Genomic DNA, 27,336 nt, shown 5'->3' on the forward strand with positions numbered 1-27,336 from the left:
GTCCCCTAAGTCTGGGACCCAGAGGTGTTTTCCTGTGTGTGGGGGGTGAGTACCAGCCAGCTGAGGGTGTCTGACTCCAGGCACTTGTGTGTGCATCCCTCTGGAGCAGAAATGCTTTTCTAGAAACACCTATTTTATTTTACATTCCTTTCAGGCTGAAGTTGATTCCATTGATGCTCTGGAAAAATACAGAGGACAATGTGAGCCTGTCTTTCTCTTTTATACAGTGAGTGAAACTATTTTCCCAGTGGTTGCATAGCAATAACCATGACCTGCTGGTGGGAACAACAGTCCTCTTGGGAGGATGTTTTATTTCTTTAATGTGTGATGGGACAGTTTTATTTGCTCTGTATCTGCTGGTAATCAAATGCTGTGCAGATAAGTGTATATACAGCCAGTGTGCTGCCCTGTGGAGTCTTCAGGTTCAGCCTGCTGCTTCTGCAGGACCTCACTCCTCTCAGAAGGTGCACTGCTTCATTCTGAGACTGATGAGGAGGCACAAAAAAAGTTGTTCCAAGGTTCTCCTCTTGTTGTGGAGTAGAGCAGCTCCGAGGGGAGGAGGGCCTGTGGGTGATGTGCTGCTGTGGGGAATTCCAGAGCCCGGGGAGCACAACCTGAGCACTTGCTGACTGATTTGCTTTCCACACCTTCCAGGGAGGAGAATTAGTGGCTGTGGTAAGAGGAGCAGATGCACCATTGCTGCAGAAGACCATCCTGGAACATCTGGCAGGAGAAAAGAAGGGTTTATGTGGAGGAGAGCCTGTGGTGGTAATGGGTCACCAAAGCTTCAAACACCTGTAGGTGTGCATGCAAGAGGAGAGGTTCAGCTCTGCAAGGCCAGCATAGCTCTAAAGCAGAGCCACTTCCTTGCAAAAATCCCCTCCCCTGCCTAGCCAACCTCCCAAGCCACTACCACAGGGACTGGCTTTGTATATGTGGTCTAACATAACGACATTTCTGAGGAGCAAAACTGTTTTACCTGTGTGACCTGCTGCTCCTAAGGCATCTCTAAAGCCTGCAGCTCTCTGCTGTCATTGCTGCCCTGTTCCCGGGAATGCTTTTCCCCCAGCTCTTGCTGTCCACTGACTGAGCTCAGCAGATGACCCTGGACAGGCAGATCCTCTGCTGTCCCTGCTGAGCTGACCTGGCCCAGGACAGCAGGAGGGCTGTCCCTGCTCAGGGGGACGTGGGGCCCTGGCTGGCACAGGCTCACCTGGAGGGCAGGTGCAGGATGTTCCTGGCTCATCCATGTGCTCTTGCTGCTAGGTGCCAGACAGAGCCTTCTCCAGAGAGCAGGGAAGCACAGCTCCCCTTCAGGAGGTACAATGGGAAGGACTAACAGGTAAGGCAAGGCACAGGTGTAGGATGTTTCTGCCTTGAGTTGGAATCTTTAAAAACTAGAACCTTCAGCAAGGATTCAGCTGCTGCTGGGGCACCGTTCCTCCACCTGGGCACACGGGGAGAGTCCCCTTGAAACACAAACGAGAGCCCAGCATAGTTTAGGTGTCTGGCATTGTGAAACTTGGGGGTAATTATCCTTCCAATGTGTTTTATGTTACATTTGGCCCCCCTTGCCTTCTGGCCTGGCAAGGGCTCTTGGAGACCCCACATGATTTTCTGTTTCCAGGTGGTTTTTAAAAGAAAACACAGATGCTTGGGCTCCAGATCTGCTTACACCATCTCCTGCCTTGTCTAAAATTAGCCACGAATTCCCAAAGGATTTTGCCTCTTCTCCTAAAAGGGACATTTTTTCTTGGCTTTGCTGGGACAATGATACATCCCGGCCCTGAGCACACCAGATCTTAGGCTCCAGAATGTGGGAACAGAAGCAAAACCCTCCTGGCTTTAGCTGAAGCACCGTGGGATGAAGGGGCGTGAGGGATGTTGGTGTCTGCCTCTCCTTTCTGCGCCTGTTGTTAAATTTGTCCATTTTCTTCCCTCGGAGGCTGACGCACCCATCGGCTCGGGGATGACAAGCGTGGAGCAGATGCGAGCTTTTTAATAAATACAGGATTTTCGTGTGGCAGCAGCACCGACTCCGTGCCCTTGGTGTCCTTTGGCGTCCCTCCCTCGGTGTCCGCCGGGCCCCGCCGGCGGCGCGCGGCCCCTTTAAGGCCGGCGCGGGGGCGGCCCCGCCGCGCTGCGGCTGCGTGGGGAGGAGGCGCGGGTCGCGGGTTCGAGTCCCGGCGGAGCCGGCCCGGCCATGGCCGCGGCCCTCGAGCCGGCGGAGGCCGAGCCGTGCCCGGAGCCGCCCGTGCACCGGCTGAGCGTGGCGGAGCTCGACCGTGAGCTGGACTCTCGCAGCGAGCTGGTGCGTTCCGAACCGCCGCGGAGGCGGCGCGGCCGGGCCGCGGGGGCTGCGCCTGTCCGGGCGCTTCCTGCAGGGCCGAGGGGTCCGCCGAGGGAGGGTCGGTGGGTCCCGGAGACACACGCAGGGAGGGTCGGCGGCTCCCTTCGCACACCCGTGAGCGACGGTCGGCGGCTCCCTTCACACTCCTGTCAGGGAGGGTGGGCGGGGGCGTCCCAGCCTGATCTGTGCCGCTTCCAGTATGGTGGCAGGGGTCACTGTCGCTGTCATTTACATGAATTTCGCGTGCTTCACCGTATATAGAAAAAAAAAAACAACAACACAACAACCCCCAAAAGTTCTGTATGGCGGGTGCCTTACGTGGTAGGTATGGAGTCAGTCATTTAATTTCTGTCTCGCTGCAAAATCCTTTTTACTGCAAGAGCGTGTTTACTCTCAGAACAACAGAAGTATTCTATGACTGTTTCTGGAAATAAGTCTCACACAGCCTCCAAAAAGGAAATATTATCTTCACTCAGCCAGATGAAGCTGTGTGTGACCCTGCCCTCGGAGCTCTTGCCTGCCTTTCCGGGCAGAGGCGTGTGTGCATAGCTGCTTTTTTTTTGCTGTTTGGAAGGGGAGTAGGTGTGAAAAACGAGGCAACCCAAACTCAGGCTGTGGTTTCTGATGTACAGATTGACGACAAAGAATTCGACATTCCTCAAGTTGATACCCCTCCAACTCTGGAGAGCATCCTAAATGAGGTGAGTGATCCATCAGACAGGGGAGAGGTCAGGTGAAGCAGCACATGCTCCTTTTCCTCTACTCTTACAGTGTTTTTCCTGGAAAACAAAATTGTAGAGCTTCATGGTTTCTTGATGCTGATAGCCAGCAGGTGCATGCTCAGTGAAGTAATTGCTCTACAGTGTGTCATATGGAATTTCGGGGTTTTTTTCAATTAAAATATCTACAGCTGCAGCATGAAATGTTTTCATCAAGTGCAAGCACATTTGTCTGTAGATCTGGAGAGTCACCTGAAGTCTAGGCAGCCTATTAAAGGTCAGGGTCACTGAACAGCTTTTTTTAGCTAAAAATAATTGTCGAGTATTCAGAGTAGTTCTGAAGGTGTGGGAGGAGATGAGAGCTAGATTCTTCAGGGCTTCATTTGTTGTTGTTCCTTTCACGCATGTAGTGAGTGCTCTGGCAGGAGCAGTGAATGGTCTCAGCCTCTGATGTTACCTGTGGTACCTTGCAGGAGAGATCTGACTGTCTCGCTTGTATCCAACTCTGTGTGTTTCTGCAGTAGCTGTGTGAGTGCTCAGTCCTTAGAAATGCGAAGAAGGGCATGCAAGTAAAGATAAACTCAAGAAAAGAAGCTTTTTAACAACATGAGGAGACTGGTGGCTGGGTTGCTAGGAAGCTAGTGTGAAGGGGAAAACAGCCTGCCAGGGGTGACAGTTCCTTTAAAAACCTGCATTAAAAACACAAGTATAAGGTATTCCAAACGGAGACAATGTAGGAGCAAGAGGAATAGTAGGGGTAGCTATGTCCTGTTTCTGCTGGTGCCTTGAGCAGCAGAAGTTTAGTAAATTAGGGTCATCTTGAACTGTAAGGACATGCAATGGCATCCATGTCAGAGGAGTAGATTCCAAGTCTTCAACTAGAGAGGTAATAATTTAGAAAATATAGCTCAGTGCAGACAAAGTCTTATTGCAGTATCTCAGTAAATGCAGCCTGGGAGTGACTGGCAAAACATCTCCTGAAAAGGATTTTAGCAGAGAAGAACCTGTCTGAGCCAAAAAGACCAATCTGCTGCAGTTCAGAAAGAGATGCTTAATGAGCACAGGGCTGCCAGGTGTAAGTGAAATGAGGGGCAGCTGCTCTGCTCCCTGCTTGTTTGGTATCAGCTGGGGGGTTGTGTTTGCTCCCTCTGGCTTTGTGCTGAGAGACCAAGAGGAGCTGCACTGGTTTTAGAGCACATCACGGAGAATGGCTTTTTGAAAAGCTGTAATAGAAAATTCCAGGCTAAGACTGAAAGGAGAGAGACATTGCAAGCAGAAGAGCTGAGAAAAGAGCAAAATCAACTTTTGTGGCAGCTGGAGGGACTTCTGGGCTCTCAGTGCAACTTGGTGAAGTGCTGGAGTAGATGATGATAATTCTAGGCCTTCTCTTGGCAATTTGGAGACTTGGAAACAGCTGTGTTAAAGGTCAATTAAAGTTTTGATGGAGTACATAATATTTGGAGAGGAAAGGTTAGTTGACTTGTTCTCCAGCCCACTTCTGTGATTTTTGTGAATTCTGGAAACTGAGTCTTTCACAGAATCAGCCCAGTAAAGTAATAAATAGTTCTGGCTTTTAGATATGAGGCTTTGTTCTCTCTCCATTTGCCTGCTGAGGTGATGCTGCTTTGCTAACGTTTCAGTTATGCTGTTGAGAGTTTTGAGCATTTAGCAAGCTGTGCTGCTTCTCGCCCTCCAGACTGATGATGAAGAAGAGTCTTTCATTTTGGAGGATCCCTTTCTCTTGAACATTGATAACACGGATACACACTCCTATGACACCTCATCTGTGGCCAGCTCTGACAGTGGGGACAGGACACACCTGAAAAGGTACTGCAGCCTCCTGCCCTGGGAGGTCAGACCACTTGTGAAGGGTATTGCTTACATCTGTTAGAAACAAATCCTCCTTTTTCACAAAACAGTTATTCCTCCAGGGTCATGTAGGCAAAGATGGGGTTTCTGGAGGCACTGAGGGCTGGCCTGTTTGAGCAATCACAGCATTTTATGGGAGATGGATTATTTAAATTTCTCCAAATTTTGATGGAATCTTTGAAGCACTGAATCGTGGTGACTGAAGAAAATGTTTCAAGGGGGTGTCTGACCTAGTCTGCAAGCAGCTGGTGGTTGTTTGTAAAAGGCAACTGCTGTCACTTCTGTGAGTGGACTACTAATGCTGACATCTAAAATGTGATAATTAGCTCTAATACTGCTGGTGTGTGTCATTAATTACTCAAATGGTGGCCTGAGCCACTCCCATGGCTGCCTTGTGTGCCATGAGTAGTTGCACAGGACATAAACACTCTGAAGTCTGATGGTTTATGTTGGCATATGGTGGTGTACAGAATTTTTGTCCCTTCTTTTTTCAAACAAGATTGTTTTTACTGAGAGAAATGTTACCTGGAGTGGCTTAAACTTCTTCCAGTACAGAGTATGCAGAACAACCTGGAGGTGTTCCTGTCACCTCTGGGTAAGGCTGGTTGCCATGGTTATGGGTCCTTTGCCATAATACCAGCTACTAGCAACATGTTTGGTGAACCTCTGATGTAGTTGCTTGCTTGTGCACCTCTGGAGAGAGAAGAACCCAATGTTTCCCTGGTAGTTTTGGGAATTTGCTCTCTGGTGGTGTGAGAGCAACAGAATTGCAGCTTTGCAGGGGAATTTCCCTGTCCTGCCTGCTGGAGTTAACCAGTGCTGTTTTGAAATAACTGCTCCTGCACTACTTTGTTTTTAAAAACATTTTCTCCATAAACAGAAGCACTTAAGCTTTCTTATCAGGTGAGCTGTGTGTTAATTGAAGGCCGTTCTTTACCATGTGCCCAGTTTTCCTCGGGGTCTGTATTCTGCTATTGAGCCTTTTCCAATTGAGCTTTTTCCGTAGATACTCACCTTTACAGGCTTAAACTTCCTCACTCACTGAAAGAGCTGAAGTGTTGTTTTCAGGATGTATCAGTGAATTCTAAGGCTTGCAGATATGTACTTGAAACAGACCATTGGTTTGAAGAACTAAGTTTTTTACTCCAGGAGATGAATTAAAATCAAACTGTGTGCAGGCACAGCAGGGCAGAGCAGGCTTTGCTGATTACTTCATGTCTTATCTCATTCTGTGGCCCCAAGAAGAAGAATGGAAACGGCCTGAGTTACAGGTGTATGCAGAATTTACCTGCTGGCTTAGCTGTGGGTAAGGCAAAGTTCCAAGCTTTTATTCTGCTCTGATGCTTTTTGGTTTGTTTCTTAATTCCTTAGGAAGAAAAAACTCCCAGATTCTCTCTCACTCCATGGATCAGTGATACGGCTCTCACTCCTGAAGGGAATTTCTGCCCAGATAGTGTCTGCAGCAGTAAGTGTCATCTTCTGGGCACCTCCACTAAGAAAAATTTGAAACTCTTTTGGTATGTGTGGTGAGGGTGTGTGTGTTGTCCTGCCTGGCCCTACTGTTCGTTCTGTGTAGCACCATGTTAGGGGCATAAACTACTAACCAGTAGTCCCTAGGCAGCAATGAATCAGGGCTTAGCTGACTTGCTGCAGCAGTGATGTGGTGGGTCACTTTTAGCACTGGTTTGTGTTGCTGGATGTCATGAAACTTGGTGGGAAATGTTCATATAACATGAAAGTGTGCTGGAACTGGGTTTGCTCAATGCCTACAAAAGGCACATGGCTCTTTGAGAAGAGCACAGGAGCTTTCATATGGAATTTTGGGATATTCTGTGTCCTCTCTGTTTCTGGGTGTTTCTAGCCAGTGGTTCCCTCAGCTCTGTCTGCCCTGGTGGGGCCATGAAAATGCAGCTGGTGTTGATTTTTCTGTGTTTTGTAGTTGTTCTGATTATTAGACATGCACAGTCTGGGAGCTGTGTCTCACTCATGGGTTCTCCTGTTTCCCCAGGACAAAGTGGATGCTGGCTTGCCCACTGCAATTGTAAGTACTCTCACAGTTTTCAAGGACTGTATATTTAGTTTTCATGCTAATTTGTTAAAGCAGTAATTTAAGACAGCTGATAAATGCATCATCCTTGACTTTTCAAATGTGAGAAGTGGGAGGAGCAGCATGAAAGCTCCCTGGGGGCAGAGTCCAGCCTTCCTTCACTGCCCCTCTGCTGAGCAAGCCCCACACCCTCCCTTTTTTATATCATCACCAGGGCTTTGTAGCTGAGCACTTCACCTGTCCCCATCTGTTGAGCACACTGAATTTCCCTAATTGTTTCTTCTTTGCCAGTTATTGCTTTGACTCCTAACATTTTTTATAGAAACTTAAACTGGAGTGCTCCAAGTGATGGGTTCAAAATTTCTGTGTCTCTCTGTCTGAAGTATTAACTAAAAGGCTGTCTGAAGGATACTCCTGCTTAGCAATTTGCATCAGTGTTGTTGAAGTCAAGCATGCTGATCATGTCTAAATATGTCAGAAGTGAAACTGCCTGTAGTAAAAGAGAAGAGAAACATTTTAATGAGGTGAAATACAATCAATATTTGTTTTTCCCTCGTGAAGTGAGTTTTAATGTTTTACAAAGGAACTAAAGATGTGCTCAATCACTTCAACTGTAGTAACAGCAGCCCATAAGAAAATATATTTTTGTTTAAAAAAGAAAAGGAAAAGGTAGTCGCTTCTCAGGCAAAAGACTGTGCAGTGAAGTTGGTAGCATGCTGTGACTGATAGGTACATAGAATAAAAACTGGTATTTACACATCCAGACATTAAGGCATTTGATTGTTTTTAATCTGACTTAGACTTGTTAAGAAATAAAAAGTAGAACAAGATGAATACATCTACAGTATTATGTGATTTCTGTTTGGTTTTATTTCATTGAGTGCAGGTTTGCGAGTGCAGTAGGATCTTGGAGGATATGTTTGACAGGATTTGTTTAATTCCCCGTGGAAAGAAGTGGGAGTCTCCGGCTTGCTGTGGACTGCTCTTCAGGGGACCAGCAGTGGCCAGGGTTTTAGAAGAGTTCAGATGTGCAAGTAGCAGCTGATTTAGGATAAAATCCCAAGTATTTATATTCAGCGACTACACCAAAAGAGTCAGACTGGCTTTAGACTAATGAAATTTTGCTGTAGGTACCACTCTGAGCATTTGAATTTCAAACAGCCAAGGAAAAAGCAGCCCTCTCATCTTGAGATAATCTGTGTGACAGTTGTTCAGGTGTAGTACCTATCTGTCTTCATGTAGGAATTGTGCTTGACACTTAAGAATTGAAAAAGTTAAAACCTTTGAAATCTTCCCCTTTTGGCAAACTTTGCTTGATAAGTGGTGGATTTGTGAATGATGTATCCTCTGCTTTCTATCTTCCTGTATGATTCTTTCAGGCCGCATCAAATCTGATAGCAGTGGGGACTTCCCATGGGTTAGCACTGATATTTGGTAAGTTAAAAATAAAGTGTCAAGTTTTTTATAAGCTGACTTTTTAAGCTGCCTGATTTTAGAACACTAACCATCAAAGCATCATTTCTTGATTAAATCAGAAGGGGGAACATTAACCAAAGGAAACACTCAGCAAAATCTGAAGTTTCTCTCTCTTTGGAGATTGTCGCATATGTGCTGTTCATTGCTTCACTCCTTCCCTTTATATTGATTTCTGGCTTTTTCTCTCCTCTTTTGGCCCTTTCTGTGTGGACTGAAAGGCAAAGGTACAGTACCACTGCTGTGTGCATGTCCCTGCATGACCAGCCCCTGGGCTTGCCCGGGTTGCATGTTGTCTGTGCCAGGATTTCAGGGGCAGCTCAGCAGTGAGGCGGTACAGGAACCACTCGGTGGATGATGCTGTTGGGAATTGCTTAGTGGGTGCATGTGCACTGCGCACTCCCAAATTCTCCAGGCAGGGACAGTAGAGGAGCAGATAAATGTGATTTTTATAATGTCCTAGGGCAGCAGGTCCATAGCTGTTTTTAAGGGTGTTTGTTTCAGGGCAGGACAGGGCTCTTCCAGGAGATCACCATCCACCCAGAGCATTTCCTGGCACTGTGCCTAATGAAATTAATAGTGTGTCAGTAATTCTGCAGAAAATCAAGCAGGTCTTTCAAACTCAGGAAAATCAGGACATAAGGAAAACATCTTGATGAGGACCCAGTGATCTGAGCAGTGTCAACTTCTGCAGTGCTATGCTGATTTCTTTGGTTTGGAAGATGACTTCTTTCACATTCACAGACTTGTCTTTATTCTGTACGTGCAGAATTGTATTTAAGCGCCGTCTCATTTTGACTTCAGACTCTGAGAGCAACACAGTTACTGCCAGGAGATTTTCAGATGAAGAATTGCCTTATGTAAATTGAAAAATTAAAAACGTTTTTGACAAATGATAGCCACCTTTGTTTCAGGAATTTGGCAAAAGCTTTTTATGTTTAATCCTAAATGTGCCTTGCTTCCAAGCTGAAAATACAAGTCTGGAAAATCATAAGATTAGCTTTTATAACCTTTTACTTTTGTCTATTTTTATTACTTTGCCAGCTTATTAGTAGAAGCTCACTGATTTTCTGTTCTTGCTTTGCCTTGGAAACAATTTCATCCATATTATAGTTGAGGTTTTTTTAAAAAATCTTATCTAATGGCTCTTACTTGTATGTCATCTTTTTACTGTCTGGAAGCAAGAACAAGTACTGGATTGGTCATACAAATCACTTAATTTTGGGATACAATAGGGGTCTTGTTTGTTTTGAATTGATATTGCTGGTGAGGGAAAAAGAAAATGGCTTTGCAAAGTTCCTGTGAGGATACGTATAAAGATGTAAAACCTTTTCAGAGAAAGCTGTGGAGGATTCTCCTTTTTCATGCCTGAGAGGAAACAGATTATTGATGGAGTCACTGACAGGCTTAGGCTGAAATGGAGGGTTCTTCCACGAATGAAGAAGTCATTCACCTTTAATATAAGGAGCTGCAATATTCCTCTATTTTCAAAGAGATTTTTATGGTTAGCAGGTGGTATTTTTGTAAATGAACCGCATTTCCAGGCCTCTGGAACAGGCATTATTTCTTTGGATCTTGACACCATTTGGAGAATATCTCTCTGTGAAGCTTGTTTTCCAGCTGTAGCGCTGCTTTCTCTGAACTTCCCATGGAAATCTTTCATGATTTATCTTCTTTTTCCTTGACCTGTTCTGATGTCTGTAATGAACACCCCTGTCGCAGTGATGTCAAGGTGTGTCCTAGTTGCATGGCTAAGAATGTTTTCTCCTCACCGTGAGCAGTGCTTTAGAGTAATCCAGGAGTTCAGTTGTTGTTCTTGCTGGTGTTTATTTCTGAACTCCACTCATGCCTCTTCAAACAGGTGGGATTTGAAAGGTGACTCCCACTCTCATCTGTCTGAACAGACTGATAAATGCATCACTTTGGGCAAGAAATGTAGGATACATCCATGCTCTGTTTCACAGCCAGCACATTCCTAGCGGTGCTGCAGCTTGGAGAAACATTACCCATGCCTTGGGCACATCTTCCTGGGCATTTCTGGTGCTCAGCTCTGTTTCCTTGATCCAATCCTTTCTCTTCCTTGCTGTAGGTGAATCCTGCACACAGTGTTATTGTGGTGCTTCTGATGTATTTCATATCCCTGTAGTTTTCATTCCAATAGTCCTCACAAAGCCTCTTCTCCCACTCCCTTGCTCAAAAGCAGGACGAAAGTGGAGACAGGTGGAAAAGGCAGCTCCAGAACATTTTTCTTAGCTTTTGAGGGCAGTGCACCAAAGACAGGCAGAGGATTCTCATCCAAGCTCATGAAGAGCAGCATCTTGTAGAGCACTTGTGAGTCTCTCATGGTGGGAGCCTCCAAGAACTTGGCACAGACAGAGGTGCCCGTGGTTTGTGGTGTGCAGGGGTGGACAGGGCATGGCCCTGCAGCAGCACAGTCTCTGTGGAGGCTCTGCAAGTAGTGGCACCTTCTTTGCAGCAGCCTGTGGCTCAGGGAAGGAGTTCTTTTATAGACTAAGAGCTGCGTGCACCAGAATTCATTGGGTGTTTTAACTGTGCAGGTTGGAGACAAAAGGGCCTTTTCCTTCCAGCCTTTGGCCTTTAGCAACAAAACCAAGGCGTAAAATTACAAAATAAGACTAAAATATGACATAAAATTTCCCTTACCAACAGCCTATGTTGGAGTTTTGTAGTTGATGTTCAAATGCAGAAATGCAAGGCTCAGAAGGTAGAATTAGTTTTGTCATCTTCATTGCTGCAACTGAAGCACCAATGCAGAATAGTAAAAGGAAAGCTAGATACTGCTTTGATTTTTCTAGTAGGTTTTTTTTTTTTTAATATGTAATACTTCTGCATTTCCATATTTCCTGTCCCTGGCTCGTACTTTTAAAAATATTTTTTGTATTTCCCTGCACGACAGTGTCCTACTCTTTCTGTTCTAACATGAGCTCTCATCTTATAAACCCCTTTTTAAAAGAACTTAACTGTAAGTCTGTGAATTGTTAATGTACCCCAGGTGAATTGTAGGTGTAAATGATTTCATGATGTTCATTTTAACCATTGCTCTTCCTTTGATTTTTTTCCCACTTGTTCTGCTCCAGATCAGAACCAGGCTCTCCGGCTGTGTCTGGGCAGCACCGCGGTTGGGGCCCAGTACGGGGCCATCTCTGCTCTCAGCATCAACAATGACTGTTCCAGGCTGCTCTGTGGCTTTGCAAAAGGACAGGTAATTCCCAAAGGATGAGCTGCTCCAGTGCTCTGTCCTGAGAGGTTACCTGGAGCAACACACAGCCAACCTGTGTGTTGGCTGGTTCAGTGCTCAGGAGCAGCACATACAGTGTGATGTGCCCAGAGGTTTTTGGGGGCAGCCAATTCCTTCTGAATCAGATTTCTGTGGAGGAAGTGAGTAATGCAGAATATAGCAAAGGGTTCAATTAATTGTAACTAATTCCTGTTAAACTGAAATATACAGTGGCTCACTGGGACAAGCAGTTTAGTCTTTCTGGGTTACTCTCTGAGGTCTGTGCGTGGTAATTAAAACTGTTTTTTTACTGTGGTGATGACTTGAAATTCTTGAAACTTGTATGTAACCCCAAAGTTAATTTTTTAACACCTTACATGTATGACAGAAGTAGCATAGCTTATGAATGTAGAGAAAAGGGGTTGTCTGTTGTAGTTTTAAGCCCTTCTCAGAACCAAAGGAGAGAAAGCAATTCCTGAACAAAAGTAACAAGACTAAACCAAAATATGTAGACATTACCTTGGTAACATTTAGAAGAGTACAAAGAAGGCTACTTTTTCTTTTTACATTCATTTCCCTTTGCTCCTTTGGCTTTCACCTTCATAGTAGATGAAACACATCCCTGTGGCTGTGGTAGGACTAAATGACAGCCTGCTGCAGGCCATGTGGAAATACTTAATCCATGCAGTACAGCAGCCGGTTTTAAATGATCCTCAGATAAAACATTTTGGAACACCAGCTCTGAAGCATATGGTCTAGATGCATTGATAGATGATTTATAGGATCACTTAAAGTACTGCTTCCCTTAAAAAAAGTTTTATTCAGATTGTAATCTCAGCTCTCCTGGGTAGTTGTGCAGTGAGTAGTTAGTACTCTTCAGTCATGCATGAGCAGTTCAGGACTTCCTGCTTTTTAGCTGAGAAATGGCTTGAATTGAATATTGAGTACAAGCCAAGGTCTATCTTCCTACCTGCCTTGTCACACTGAGCAAGCTCAGGAGGAGAGGAGGGACAAGGTTCACGGTAGCCATGGAGATGCTTGAGTTTTGCTCAGGGATGTTAGCAGAGATTTTTCACCTTTCACTGGTTCTGTGAGGGAGAAACATTGGACTTATTGGGTGGTAACGAAGTTATCTTACACTCTTTAGTGTTCTTATTGGGCAGATAGCTGTGAGCTGAGGGAGATTGGGCTGGTGGGAAGAGCTGACCAGCAGGACATGATTCAGAGTTGAGATAAGACGTGGTGTCAGCTCTTAGCAGATAAGCGAACTGCTTGGAGGAACAGGACAGGAATGGATTTCCGGTCACTTTTCTTTGATATGAAACCCCTACTAACTCAGGGTGGTAATGTCAGTAGAGACATTTGTCACTGTACTGTAATGCATGAGGGTGATGGAGAGAACCCCTTGGCAGTGAATGTGTTCTGAGCACAATCTGTTTGCAGATCACCATGTGGGATCTGGCCAGTGGGAAGCTGCTGCGATCAATAACAGATGCCCACCCTCCAGGAACAGCCATTTTGCACATCAAGGTAATAAATACTAAATGTACTACTTTTATCCCAGTTTTGTTCAGTCAGATGTGGTGACTTGCCTTGTGCAGTTCTTCTAGATTTTAGATGAGAGCAGCTACCTATGGCAGTGGTATCCAGAGATGAGAATAATGAGCAGAAATTCTATTTTAAAATCAAACTGAGTATACTGACATAATAGTTTTGGCTGTGAGTTGTACTGTAACAAACAACAGTTGTTGTCTGTTATAACTCCTCTCTCCAATGCCAAAATGTATGAAGAATTAGTTGTTAGAACACATTTCTCTAAAACTTGCAGTGTTTTGACCTGAATACATGACTTGCCAACTTTTAACTTAAAAGTATCTGAGCTGTAGGAAGTAGCTCCTGTAAGCAGTTTCTCAAATAGCTTATTGAGAATGTTTTGGGTTGAAGGAGAAATCATCTATGGCTTCTTGTTCAGCGTAGTGTTATTGTTACACACAGAAAATTGTATCTGAGTTTGGCTTTGTCTTACATGGCCTCAGATGTTTGTGGGCTTACAGGTTCTGGGTTGCAAGCGCCTCCATAAGTGTCCCAAGCCGAGACTGTGGTCCCTACTGTCTGAATTATTTAGTATCATTAGAAGTTCAGGATGTTTCTGCTTTGGGTGTGTCTGTAACTGCAGCCCATCCACCAGCTCTGGCCCCAGCCTATGGGCTTGAGGCTGAGAGCCCTTCTAGAGGCAGCTCAGGTTTTGGTGTGCTGAGCTGCAGCATAAAGTAGTGGGGCTTTGGTACCAAAATCTGCAACAGGACTTGCTGGGGTAATGAAGGTGAAACACAAACCTTGCTTTTCTTGCACGTCATAAACATCCCCAGTAATTGTCTCAACTCAGTATGTTAAAGGTGTTTTTCTGTAGGTGCACTGTTTGAACTCTCTGTGTTGTTAGTACTGCCATAGCATGTGTTTTTATAGCCATTTTTTGGTAGTTTATTTCTTAGGGCCATTTTAATCTTGTTTTCTGCTCAGTTTACAGATGATCCGACACTTGCAATTTGCAATGACAGCGGAGGCTCCGTCTTTGAACTGTCATTTAAGTAAGACAATAACTCTACCCAGAGAAAGTACAAGAAACCAATTCTGGGTCATCATTTCTAAAACCTAGGGAGAAAAAAACGCTTTGAAACCAATAAAGCTACTGCCTGAATGTTGAAGGTGTAATTTAGGTCTGCAGTGTAATTTCTCAGCTGAAGCATGATGCTGGCAGTACACTAGCCAAAGAATAGCCTTAGTTGTTAAGGTGTCACTGTATTGTCCAGAATTTGGCACTCCTTGTGGGCTCTTGTTAGCTGTCACAAAAGTGCTGCCTCTCGTTTTTCCTTGGCTCATTAGTGAGAGCTGTCCTGCAGTAGCTGCTCGTTTTACTCTTGGCCTTTTCAAGAGGAGGAAGGACAAGGAGGAAGGATGGACAGTCAATCTGATCAAGTCCAGGAATTTCCCAAACCTTATTGTCAGATAAGATTGTAAGGAATTCTTGTCTGTATCTGAGCAGCTGTATGGGGTTGCCTCCAGTGACATCAGAAATGATCCCTGGAGCTGTGCAAGGGACTTTTTAGAGGCAGTGTTTATGAAGGATCACTCCTGAGATTGTTGGGCTGCCACCAAGCTGATCTCTGCTCTTTGCAGGAGAGTTATGGGAGTGAGGACGTGCGAGTCTCGGTGTCTCTTCAGTGGCTCCAAGGGGGAAGTTTGCTGTATTGAGCCATTACATGCAAAGGTTGATTTGAGAGACCATCCTATCACCCAGTATTCACTGCTGGCCATGGCCTCCCTCACTAAGGTAACTTGCTGCTTGCAGGAGGCTTGATGTGAGAGATCACAAAGGAGTTCTCTGCTGTGTACTCAGACTTCTTCTTTTGCCTTCTTGCTTTCCTTGAAGATCCTGGTTATTGGCCTGAAGCCATCTCTGAAAGTGTGGATGACCTTTCCCTACGGTCGTGTGAGTAATAAAGCCAAACAGGTGCTTTTTGGGTTATGGCTACAAACATTTTCTTGGAGGGAAGGAGATGAAATCAGGAACAGGTGTTTGGTACCTCTGCCTTCCACAGCACTGTGGAATTGCTGTGATAATCTGGGGGTCTGGTGTGTGGAGATTGTGGCAGAGAGGAGATGTAGAAGGCTGTGAAGATGCTGATTTTCTCAAATAACCAGGAGGGAGTCCCGCAGCTTCTTGGCTTTCCTGCTGCAGTCTGGATGCACCCACAGATGGGATGTTGACCTGATTATGGCTACAATCACCTTGGACTGAGGCCACTGTTTTATATTAGGACCATACAACAGACCCCTTAATTACAGGGACAGGAACCAAGAGGAATTCAAGCATTAAACAGTCTTCTAAACTCTGGATTATGCACTATGGCGTAATTCCTCTTGGAAAAGCAGCAGGGGGCAGATGTGGGATAGGTTATGTTAGGAGAATGGAGACCGGGGGATATCAAGCTGCAGCTTGCTCTGTAGTCCATGTATCCGTGTGGGATTGGATCTACCCTGAGCAGCTCAGGCACCAGTGCTGTTCTGCCTGGGTGTCCACTTTGCCAAGGGCACACACTGCTCCCAAACATGTGGCTGGACCAAAGAGCACAAAGTGCTGCCGGGAAATTGCTTTGCAGCCACTGTGTGTACCAGGCACAGTCAGAAGTGAGGAGGAGCTGATGAGCCACACGTCCTGGAGCTGAGGGTCTGCCTGGTGTTCCTTAACCACTGGCTGTACTTTTTGTGTGACAGATGGACCCTTCGAGTGTCCCTCTGCTGGCGTGGCACTTTGTGGCTGTGCAGAACTCGGTGAACCCCATGCTTGCCTTCTGTCGAGGGGATGTCGTGTACTTTCTTCTGGTGAGTCCAGGCTGTTCTGTGCTGCTTTCAGACATCTCATCCACACATTCAGGGATTGAGCCTCTATCTCAGTGACAGTGTGGTAGCTGAGCGTGCTGCGAACAGCTGCAGCTTCCCACTGGCCTGGGAAAAGCAGCCTGGTGGTCATTGCTCCTCAACTACAGTGGTGCCTTTGCCTGGAGGTATGAGGTTTATCTGTTACAGAAATACTGATTTGCAGTGTGTTTCTCCTGGAGGTATAACTGTGTGGATTGTTTTCAGGGAGAGCACGTGAATTTGAGACACCATCTTAATTTTGCTTTAAAACATGAGTCTGGAAAAAATAGCATAAAACACTAAGAAAAGACCTTTCAGTCCTTTTGATGTGTAACTTGAGGTCATGGTGCTCATGTTGCTCATGTTACACGTGCAGGTATGGTTGTTTAGAGACCATTCCATGCCGATTTCAGTGTGAGAGCAATACCTAACTCTGCTATCATGTTGGGCCTTAAACTTTGTTTAAGAACCCAGACATGTTGTCTGGATTGAATCCTTTTTCTCCTCCCTCATCTCTCCTGGTAAAACTGGGGAGAAAAATAAAAGGTGCATGTTTAAACTTGTCTTGCTGAGATGCTTTTCTGGGGGGAGCTCAGGATTCCTGGAGTCAGTGTGGTTTGCTGTGGGAACTGAGAAGCTGAAGTGAAGGAAGTCTTTGAGTCTGAATCAGCCTTGTCTGATTTCTCTTTTAGGTCAAGAGGGATGATAGTGGTGCAATACATGTCACGAAGCAGAGGCAGCTTCACCTCCACTATGATCTCATCAACTTTACTGTAAGTCTCAGTACTATAGAATGGTTACTTTTTTTTTTTTTTTTTTTTTTTTTGCATTAGTTTTCTTGTAAATGTTATCTCTGTAGCCCTTAGTTCTGTGCTTTTGGCTGTGTTTATCTGGTGATAACTAACTGAAAATGTCCTTATACCTGGGACTCCGGAAAACCAGCACAGTGTGATGACCACCTGTGAATCGGCAGTGTAGTTGTCTTGGCTTTGACACCTCTGGATGGAAAGTGTGCTGGAGCATAAACAGTGTGCCAAGAGGACAACAGCTCTGATGGTTTACCATTTGTCTGCAGCTGTTTTCTGTGAAGATTCCACATAATTGCTCTCCAGAAGGACCCTCCTTATCTCTGCCTTTAAGTTATGCACGTGCACAGTTGTGGAGTGGCTGTGTGTAGTAACAAAGCTACTTGCTCTCCCAGAATTCCCTGTCGGAGTACTCAGGGTATGGCCAGGGCCTGTTTCCTTGGCTCTAATGGAGAATGTAGTGTTGAAATGTGGAATTTGGTGCTTTTTGCAGTGGATCAACTCGCGGACAGCGGTGCTGCTGGACAGTGTGGAGAAGCTGCACGTCATAGACCGTCAGACTCAGGAGGAGCTGGAGACCATCGAGATCTCAGAGGTTCAGCTGGTCTACAACAGCAGCCACTTCAAGTCTCTGGCCACGGGGGGCAATGTCAGCGAGGCCTTGGTAGGCACTGGTGGCCTGTTTGTGTTTGCAGCTGTGTTTAACATAGGCCCGAAGTGGAAGCCTGGAGGGAAAAAGCCTTTTGGGAGCATCTCAGAAGTCAGACATGGTGGTCATGTGTGCAGCTAACAGACAGCTCCTGTTTCTTTTTGTGCATTGAAGGTTTTAAGAACTGCTCCTCCTTTACCAAGTTTTGGAATACTCTGTCTAGGATAAAAGCTGATGTGCTTTTTTCTTTAAGAAGATTTTTTACTTTATACACCACAGACTGGAGCACTGGTTACTGGCAGTCAAACTGCTGTTGTAGCAACTCTCACTTCAATGGTTGTCTTCCCACCTGTGTGCCCTACACATTTGCTCTTGAGGACGATACGTGAAGAAGCAGGTGGCAAGGAAAGGGCCCCCATAACCTTTTGGCATCTGAGGGCAGAGACAGAGCCCTACTTCGTCATGTCTTTGGGCAGCCAGAGCTCAGCAGCACTTGAAGCTGGGTTCACAAGCAGGAAGGAGTGACAGCAGAGCTCTTTGACTTACTACTGCCCAGCAATCTGTGGTGTTCTTTCTCCAGCCTCATTTTGATTTCTGCATTACAAAAGATCTTGGAAGTGTATTTATGTTGCTTGGGAAATTTAAAAAAAAACCAAAATGCAGTTTTACTTGCATGTGATTTTTCTCCCTGTAGGCACTGGTAGGAGAGAAAGCTTGTTACCAGTCCATCAGCAGCTGTGGTGGTCAGGTCTTTTACCTGGGAACTAAGGTAAGTGGGGGGAATTTTTCAATAAGAATACAGGGCATTCACTGTTGGCGGTAGCTCTTCTAGAAAAGGGCAATTCGGGGTATGGGCTGAGTAAGACATTGTCATAGTTTCACAATATCCTGATTCATTTTGCTCCAGGGTAAACTTAGCCTTACTTTACTGACATCTCCTCTGTCCTAAGCTTCTCAGTCTCTGTTATAAATGTGCTAGGGAATAAACAGAAGAAAATAAGACAGCAGCTAAAACTGGGCTCCAATTTATACTGCTTGAGGGTTGCTTTATTTAGTCATCTGTACTGTTGTGCTGTGGTGGGTCTGTGGGGTACTACAGGCTGTTTGAACAACTGCCAGTAAATAACTTTCAATTTCTTTTTTTCTTTCCTAGTCTGTTCATGTCCTGACACTGAGAAGCTGGAGAGAGGTACGTTGAGAGGGAGCCTGCACAGCTTAGGCTTGAATTGCTGAAATCTAGCTCAAAGGAGGGAGGGAGCATTTGCGTAACGTTTTCTGGGCACTGTGTTCAGGATTCCTGATTGCTACACAGAGCCAATGCTGTGGATACACTGATTTTCATGGAGACACTGGGACTCCAGCTTGCATAAATTTCCAGGCTGAATGGAGACCCTGTTCTCCCAAAAAAGGCATCATGCCTTGCTCTGTGTCAGCTTTTGCTAGTGCAGTGCATGACTTAGGAAGAGCTTGTGATGCAAGCCTTCTGTCTGCCACACAAGCATCCAGGAGTGAAAGAGAACCTGCTTCACTGGAGTTTGTCTCCAGCTACTGCAGGAGCTGCATCATAAAATTCATCAACGACTACCTAGAAAGTTTGTAGGATTTTAGGTCCTTGTTGGTTGCGGATTGTTTTGGAACATCATTTCTCTGAAAGCTGAAACCCCATCAGTGCCCACACTAGAGTTCTTAGTGATCTATTTAGATCTGTTCCTGTGTTGTACTTTTCACTTGAATCAAACAGCTGTTTTCCTTTCTGCATCACCACTTTGCAGTATGTTTATTCAGTATGTGCATGTTCTCTCTCAGGCTTTGTTTTGCAAGGCTAAGCAGAGCTCTTTCAGCTCTCTCTTGTGAGATTACTTTCTTTATTTGTAGTCCGTGTTCTCTGAGTGTCTTGTGTGCTCAGTTTCTTGGGCATGGGCAAACAGTTTGTCACATACTGCTCTGGGTAAGGTCTTACAAGTGCCACGCACAGTGTCACTCCTTCTTCACAGTCTCTGCTATGTGAAATGTGTCATTTCTCATGCATCCTTAGATCTCATTTTTCTGTTCCTTTGGCTTCGTGATGCCAGTGACATGGGCACTCTGGAGATTCACTAGTGCCTTGTAGCCAAACTGATTTCTGCTGAAAGTTGCTTGTACTGTTGGGTAGCATCATTCTTCTGTTACCAGCTTCAGGGGCACATCTCTTGTGTCTGTCTGTTCTTCTGTCTTACCTCACATGCTGCCAATTGGTCATCAGCAAACTTCAGTAGTAAATTCAGCTTATGCCTATATGTAGAAGGCTTCAATGAATCAAGAATCAGCTTCTAGACTGATGCAATCTCATATTTCTCCTTTAAGCAGTGACCTTCACCATTTTTCCTCTTGCTTAGGTTGCTTTAGGGCTGTTGTTCTCATCTATGGTTATAAACTCCTTCATGTGACATTGTATCAGGGCCTTTAATAGGATATGAACAGTTGGGCTCTGTTGAGCTTTTAGTTACCAAGATTGCTTCTCTCTGCTAGTTTTGTCTCCTGCCATTCACCACTGAATTTGGTTTAGTAAGCTGTAACGGAGAGTCTTGTTCTGATCCATGATTTCAGGTACAGATTTTTCTGGAATTCGAAGGTCAAACACAATTTGTGCTCTGAGACAATCCCTTTCTAAATTACTATATGGTTTCTGCTGTGTTGCAGTTGTGCCTCTTTATCATACGGGGCTTAACCGAGAGTTGGAATCGAGTGTGTGGTGATTAAGGTGAAGCTGGGAGTTAGTTCTTGCAGCAGGACAGGATGCTGGGCTGAGACCTGGAATCTCTCTTCTTTTAAACAGTTCTTTGACATTGAGCTATCATACCAAGGCCAGTGGTGCTCGACCTTGGATGTTAATAATTCCTTAAAGCAGAAAATTCTTGTGACTTGTGATCTACTTCAGTCCTTGCTGACCGTGAGCTCAGGAGAAAATAGGGGGTAGGATGAGTACACGCTTTGCTGAAAGCATGGCGGAGTTGTTCACTCCGAGTTGATGTGCTCCAGGTGATGAGGCAAGGATGGGGAATGGAAATTTTTTGTCCTTTGTTTATCAGACAGTCAATAATGCTGGGGGGTCTCCATCCATCAAGCATCTACTCAAATGTCCCCTCGTAGGGACTTGATGTACTGAGGCCTGACATTTCTTAGTCCAGCAGAAAATGTCCATTTGAGAGAATCTCTTTGAGATCCTGTCCTTTACTGCAGTATGGTGAGAGCTTCTGAGGTGTCTTGTTGCCTTGCTGTCAGGAACTATGACCCTCTACTGGGAAATGCCAGTCTTAAAGGGGAGGGAATCATCTTTTCTCTAGTTCTGAGATCCAGTATTCCTTGTTATTTTAGAGAGTTGACCACCTTCTGAAACAAGAACGTCTCACAGATGCCCTGGCTCTTGCTTGGTCCTTTTATGAAGGTAAAGCAAAGGCTGTTGTAGGTAAGTTTGGCCTTGTTTGCTTTTAACTTAAACCTCTAGGGATAGTTTGAAGTATCTGCACATACAGGAGTGTCACTTTTTTAGGGGAAGAAAACAGAATTGAATTCAAGAAGAGAAAATAGAATGTGTTGCTTTGAGTTTGGCAGAAGCAACCTTTATATGGAGTAGTTTGATGTTTTTGAATTTTTTTTAAACCATAGTCCTTTTAGCAGCTTGCTGATTTCAAATGAAAGGCTTGATCTGTGTATGACTCCATCCTGTTGTCACTTTGCCATGAAGGAAGTGGATCCAGATGTTGAGTATCCAACCTGCTAAAATACTCCTGAAGGCCGTGCATGACCTGTAGCTACCTTTCAGTGTGACTCTCTGTCAGCTCTGCCAAGCAGGTGCTTTGATCCAGGTCTCTCCCCTGACTGTACAAAGAACTGAAAGAATCACGCTGGCTTTTGGCACCACATTTCCTCTGAAGGAGGTTGCTTGAGAAGTGTGTTAATTATGCCAGAAACTGCCATTTGTGTGGTCAGATTTGTAGTGGACACATTGATTTTACAGCAAATAATTTCTGATGGCTTTGACAGATGAGATGCAAGTTCCCAGGACAGGATCCTGCTGTGAAATTGCTGGTATATGAAGACGTGTTTTGTTTTGATGCATGGATATAGCACAATAAAGCAGATAGAAATGCTTTGAATAATGAAAAACTGTCTTTCTGAGTTGCCATTTATGATATTTTCCCCTTTTAGTGCCCTTTATTCAGCTTCTTTGGATCAAGACCTCCTCCAGCAATTACCCTCATGTACAGTCTTTGACAGCTCTCAATTAATTGTTCTCTCAGTGTTAAACAGCACTCAGAACTGTTCTTGCCATTTCTGTGCTGGAGCAGTCTTTAAGTGAGGAGAACAAACCTTTTGGAAGAAGAGGGTGCTAAAAGTAGAACACAAAATTGTTTATGTACATATCCTGACCTCTGCATCTCAAGGGTGGTTGCATTAGCATCTGAACTGTGGAGTTTTTTATTTCTACTGGTCCCTTAGATGGGAAAAGCTTTGTTTTTCACCCCACTCCCTCATTCTTTCTAGGCTTGACTGGGGACACGAGCAAGAGGAAAGCAGTCATTGCTGACAGAGTGAGTCCCTGAGCTCTTCCCAACTGGATTTTCATGGGTGCTGGTGTGATACTGTGTTCCTGAAAGGAACGGCTTCTGTCCTTCATGAGTTAATCCAATTAACTCTAGAACATGTACATGTTCCTCTATTGCTAAAACTGGGAGCAGAATTTTAGAAAAAACTTGGAAATATCATTTGGGTGGAGGTGGGGATAAAATCTGCAGCATTAGCAATCCAAAAGGTGACATTGTCACCTAGGCCTGGAGATCTCTGGTCCCCTCACAGTGAAGAGAAACCTTTTGTGTGGGTAACTCTGGAGTTCCTTGTCCATTTTTTGGCACGTGTCCATCAGTATGTGACTTGCTGACTCTCAGGATGGAAACTGTGCTCTCTGTTCTTGTGGACGTGGAATAAACTCTTTAACTGCTCCAGTTCAGTTGTTACAGGAACTTGCTTCTGGGAGGGGTGTGTTTAAAGTACATACGTATTGCAATAATTATTAAGCTGTGCTCTGTCTTACTATATTTGCTGGTAATAGCTGTGTAATATACTGTTATTTTACTGTGTAATATGCTTTAACTTAAGCTTTGGGTAAAGTCATGTCCCAGATGAGCCTTGTGCTTCAGGATGTGTTCACCAGCCTGAAAACTGGCTGTTGGGCTGGCTGCCCAGCTCCATGGTCAGTTAAAGTTAGTGTAGGCCTTCAGTATCCCCGTGGGCACTTCTGTGCCATTGTCATACCACTGTCTCTTGGCAGCCTCTTCCCTCTGCTCCTTCCTGCTCACAGCTCTTCATACCCAAAATGGGACAGCAGGGTTGACAGTGCTGCCAACCCCCAAGCCAGTCTGAAATGTACTACCAAGCAAGGCCTCAGTATAGGATTTCAATGAGTTTTCTTATTTATTGTAATTCAGATGGTTGAAATCCTCCTCCATTACACCGATCGGACTCTGAAGAAATGTCCTGACCAAGGGAAAATCCAGGTTATGGAGCAGCACTTTCAGGTATGGTGCTCCAGAAGACTCTTGTAGAAATCTTTTGGCTTTTAAAATTAACTTTGTTTTGCTGCAAACATTACTTGTCTGTTTTTGAAAAAACCTTGCTGTGGTTCAGCTCAACTCTCACCTGTTTGTGCACTCACAAAATCAGGACTTGGATATAGTGGGTGGCAGAGCAAAACCTGTGTGCACTCTGTGCTCTGCAGGAGTGTCAGCAGAGCATTTTTCCATATGCATTGGCATATGGAAAACCTGTAACTGTGCCAGCTACCAGCTGAGTCAGATACCTCATTGTTTGTGCTCTGTGTTGGCCAGGCTGCATTTCATGCTTTGCGTGATGTGCTGCTTGGCAGGGTTTTTGCCAGTCAGTCCCTACAACTTTGTTGTGTTTGTTCCCCAGGATGTGGTGCCTGTCATCGTGGATTACTGCCTCCTGCTGCAGCGCATGTGAGTCTGGGCTTGCAGGCCTGTCCCCCAGGGCAGACCCCTGCACCCCAGGTAGCCCCCAGGGCTGTTTCCTGTGACACCACGTGGTGTAGAGGAATTGCATCCCATCATTCCATAGCACATGTCACAGCACAGTTCAGAGGAGTGCCTAAAACACAAAACCATCTCTTAAATTTGCACTGATGTGTTGAGGAAGAAAAGTTGCTTCAAACAAAGAACCTGCCTCAATAGATTTTCCTGTCATCCTCATCACTTACCTTGATAATGATAAACATAACATGATAAAAGCATATAAATTCTAGCATAGTCTAATTCTTCAAAATACTTGTCTTCATAAGTATTCACAAGCGAGATATCAAGTTTGATATTAATTTCTTATCTAAGCTACCGAATTCAGGCCACATCTCATGGTTATCTAATTTATAAGTTGGCCACATTTTTTCTGAGATTCTCACAAGTTTGGATTTTAGAAGCAATGACTCTTCGCTGGTTAGCTCCCACCAGTTTTTCAGTACTAGACCTAAAGAATATTATTATTATTCTCACAGGCGAATACACACCCCATGTCTTAATACTTATGTGTTAAGAAAATCTGCAAAAACTAAAATAAGGGAAAGAGAGAGCCAGAACAAGTAAGGTGGGGGTTTGGAACTCAAGGCCTTGGGAGCAGCATGTGAGAGCCAACCCACTGTGCCAGTGCTGGCCCCAGGCCAAAACTCACCAACTGTGGTGCTAAAACTCTGCTCTTCCAGAGAGCCTTCCCCTCTCACCGCTAGCGGATGAGACAGAGTGGCAAACGTAAAAGCAGCTCCGTCTGGACCCACTGGGGTCCTTCCACACTAAACAAAACTATGAGATCTCTTAACTCCTAACTCAGGTGCAAAACCAAACAAAACACCACCTTTATTCAGCTATGTGTCTCTGTGCCAGATCTGAGGATTCTTTGGCTCTGATGCCCCCTGGGAGTGCTGGTGAGAATGGGGGCAGCAGCTGGGTGTTCCTCTGGTCCAAGGGTTTTCCAGATGCCTTGCTGTCCTGATGTAGTGGCCAAAAACTGATGCCTTGAGAGGCTGCCTAGAACAGAGGCTAGGCAGAGTTAGAGGAATAAAGTAGATATTTACTGAAAAAGCCTTCAAAGGATGCACCTTGGGCAGTAGAAGACCCTGGCCAGGGCTACACCCAGGATGGACGACCAGTTACAAGTTCTCACACTTCTATAAGTTTTGGTCCATTTACATATTGGGGATAATTGTCCGATTACAGCCACACGTTATAAAGTCCCATCCTCCCAGACTGCTCTCCTCAATTCGCTCTTTATACTTTTTGGGCCCGAGGCTTAAACAGTGTCCTTGGTTCTCAGGCCGGTTTAGTTAGGCAAAACAAGTTAGAATTGTTTCTAACTAAACTGTGAAGAGAACTTGCTAACACTTTATATTAAGTTCAGAGTTGTATACCAGTGCAGTACAGAATCTGGAAAATGTGGAAGCTCAAACTTAAAGTGTCACTAACAGCACTTTTTTTGCTACAACATCCGTAGTTGATTTATGCTGTGCAACTCCTCAGTACAGGAGCTGAACAGAGCATTCAGGTCCTGAGTCTGGGAAATAGAGAGAAAATGGAATTTAATTTGGAGTCCTTGGAAAGTAGATAAGCAAGGAGATTTTAATAAAATTACATGATAACTAAACAACTCCTTTCTCCTAGGGATCTATTATTTAACCAGATATATGACAAGATGAGTGAGAACTCTGTAGCCAAAGGCATCTTTCTGGAGTGCTTGGAGCCATATATCTTGAGTGATAAGCTGATGGGAATCACAGCTCAAGTGATGAAAGATTTGCTGCTTCACTTCCAAGACAAGAACAGGTTGGAAAACTTGGAAGCCTGCATCGTGCATATGGATATCACTAGTTTAGACATACAGCAGGTGAGTGGTTGTGCTGCCTACTGTGTTGAGCTCTTCTGAATAAATCAGCAGTTACATGTCTTGTGCTTCTAAGCATAGCATGACATGGGGTTTCCCTGTGTCCCTGGGATCGAATTCAGTGAGTTGGGAATTGTACAGTGTGACTGTGTTTTGCTCCCTCACTTTTTGTCCTGGCATAGGTTAATGCATCAGCAGCTGAATGTGGTGGAAAATCCTTCAGGATTATCCCCAATCACCTCTTTCCCATTTTGAATTCCTTACCTGATGTCAAAGGCTGAAGGAGCACAGCAAGCTGGAGTTGTTTGTCAGCTTGGGTACTTGGTTATGTACAACAGTTAGTGGAGCAGGGAGGTGCTCCTGCTCAGCAGTCCTGTTTTCTCATGGCATGGCTTTCCATTTCAAGGGTGAAGCTGCTTGGAAAATTGATGTTATGATTCACTAACCCAACCAAACTACTGCAAGCAAGGTTTTTGAAGAACTGGATTTTTAAAATTTATTCTTTAACCACAAATGAATGTTTGAATCTAGACAGGTTCCATGCTTGCTGCATGAGCCATAAGTTGGACACTCTTTTGGGGGGTTTGGGATTTTCACAGAGACTGGTTCTGAAAGTGAAAATTCTCATTCTGCTTTAAGTTGTACTCTTGGATGATGGAAGTGCAAGGGCAGGGCCTGGGGAGTGAGAAAACTGTGAGCTAGGAGCAGCTGTGTGCTTTGCTGCCTTGCAGGTAGTTCTCCTGTGCTGGGAAAACCGCCTGTACGATGCCATGATCTACGTTTACAACAGCGGGATGAACGACTTCATCAGTCCCATGGAGGTACGAGAGGTGCTCCTGCAGGAGGGGTTACTGGGGTGTTCAGCACTCATTCTTCCTGAGAAACAGCATTTCAAACTCAAAGCCTTATTTTATTTTCTTTTCTGTATCTGGATTCTTGCTCATTTCCATTTCAAGTGGGAAATCGTGTGTGATACGTGCAGTTTATTTGACTGGATGCAGTAGACGGGAGAAGTAATTTGTAACTACTGTGCTTTAGACTACCAAATTCCCTGCTGAGGCAGAAATCCTCTGCAGAGTTAGGGCAGGAAATATACCCATGATGATAAAATAAAAAGAAAAAGCAGCAGAAGACAATAACATGATTATTTAAGGAGACTGCATGTACACAATTCATACAAAAGGTCAGAAACAGCCCTTGGTAGAGACAGGCCTTGTTCTAAACACCGGGAAGAGATCTCTTAGCAGGAAGCACAGGACTCACTGTAAGGCTCTCTCTGAAGGCCCTGTTGATTCTGCTGGTTATTCTGGAGATGTGCCAATGGCTCTATAACCCAAATGTGTTTCACCATGGAAGCCCTGCTGATGTTTTCTCAGTGGTGCTGAAATTGAGAGCTGGGACCATTGAAATGGGAAAATCTTCACCTGCCTAAGTTTTCGCAGCTGTGATCTCATTTGATTTTTCTAAGGAAGGAGGCTCTTTAGCTGGTCATAATTTTAAAAAAGACATCTGAAAACTGAACAATAGCTGTATGAGTACAAATAGCTTTTGTTTCTAGAGGCAAGTGTTTAGACAAGTCTTCATTCTACATGCCCAAGCTAGGCTCTGGTGACCCTGCTGAGCAGGTGGAAGGATTGTTTAGTGACCGGATGTACTGGAACAGGATGTAGAGCTGGTGGGTTATGCTCTGACTGACCCCTGGAACTGCTGAACATTATTTTGCTTTAGCGTGGCCTGTGTTTAGGGTTAGAGCTGATGAAATGAAAGCTATTTTTTTGTGAAATCAGCTGTAAAAAGCATCTTTTGCCATGTGTTGGGAGTCCTCTGTGCCTTTTAATTAGAAGGC

At 44.8% G+C, this 27,336-nt stretch overlaps 1 protein-coding gene across 2 annotated transcripts in view; it reads left to right on the forward strand.

The window, feature by feature from the left end:
* The first annotated feature begins 2,138 nt into the window (after positions 1-2,138).
* VPS8 (VPS8 subunit of CORVET complex) overlaps positions 2,139-27,336 on the forward strand; it is a 66,274-nt gene continuing 41,076 nt past the window's right edge. The window contains exons 1-22 of one of the 2 annotated variants that reach the window (XM_066194152.1): positions 2,139-2,311; positions 2,983-3,051; positions 4,766-4,896; positions 6,310-6,403; positions 6,947-6,979; positions 8,365-8,419; positions 11,557-11,681; positions 13,140-13,226; positions 14,217-14,284; positions 14,874-15,027; positions 15,127-15,186; positions 15,972-16,079; positions 16,808-16,888; positions 17,415-17,585; positions 18,265-18,339; positions 18,724-18,759; positions 20,925-21,015; positions 22,095-22,141; positions 23,036-23,125; positions 23,520-23,566; positions 25,271-25,493; positions 26,222-26,311. In XM_066194152.1, the coding sequence (XP_066050249.1) occupies positions 2,204-2,311; positions 2,983-3,051; positions 4,766-4,896; positions 6,310-6,403; positions 6,947-6,979; positions 8,365-8,419; positions 11,557-11,681; positions 13,140-13,226; positions 14,217-14,284; positions 14,874-15,027; positions 15,127-15,186; positions 15,972-16,079; positions 16,808-16,888; positions 17,415-17,585; positions 18,265-18,339; positions 18,724-18,759; positions 20,925-21,015; positions 22,095-22,141; positions 23,036-23,125; positions 23,520-23,566; positions 25,271-25,493; positions 26,222-26,311 (2,043 nt within the window). In that variant the 5' untranslated portion in view covers positions 2,139-2,203. The remainder of the gene's footprint in view (positions 2,312-2,982; positions 3,052-4,765; positions 4,897-6,309; positions 6,404-6,946; positions 6,980-8,364; positions 8,420-11,556; positions 11,682-13,139; positions 13,227-14,216; positions 14,285-14,873; positions 15,028-15,126; positions 15,187-15,971; positions 16,080-16,807; positions 16,889-17,414; positions 17,586-18,264; positions 18,340-18,723; positions 18,760-20,924; positions 21,016-22,094; positions 22,142-23,035; positions 23,126-23,519; positions 23,567-25,270; positions 25,494-26,221; positions 26,312-27,336) is intronic. The other variant, XM_066194153.1, reaches the window with a different exon arrangement.

This window comes from Chamaea fasciata, unplaced genomic scaffold, assembly GCF_029207755.1.
Source record: "Chamaea fasciata isolate MVZ Bird 193981 ecotype frontalis unplaced genomic scaffold, bChaFas1.0.hap1 SCAF_11, whole genome shotgun sequence".
Taxonomy (NCBI): Eukaryota; Metazoa; Chordata; class Aves; order Passeriformes; family Sylviidae; genus Chamaea; species Chamaea fasciata.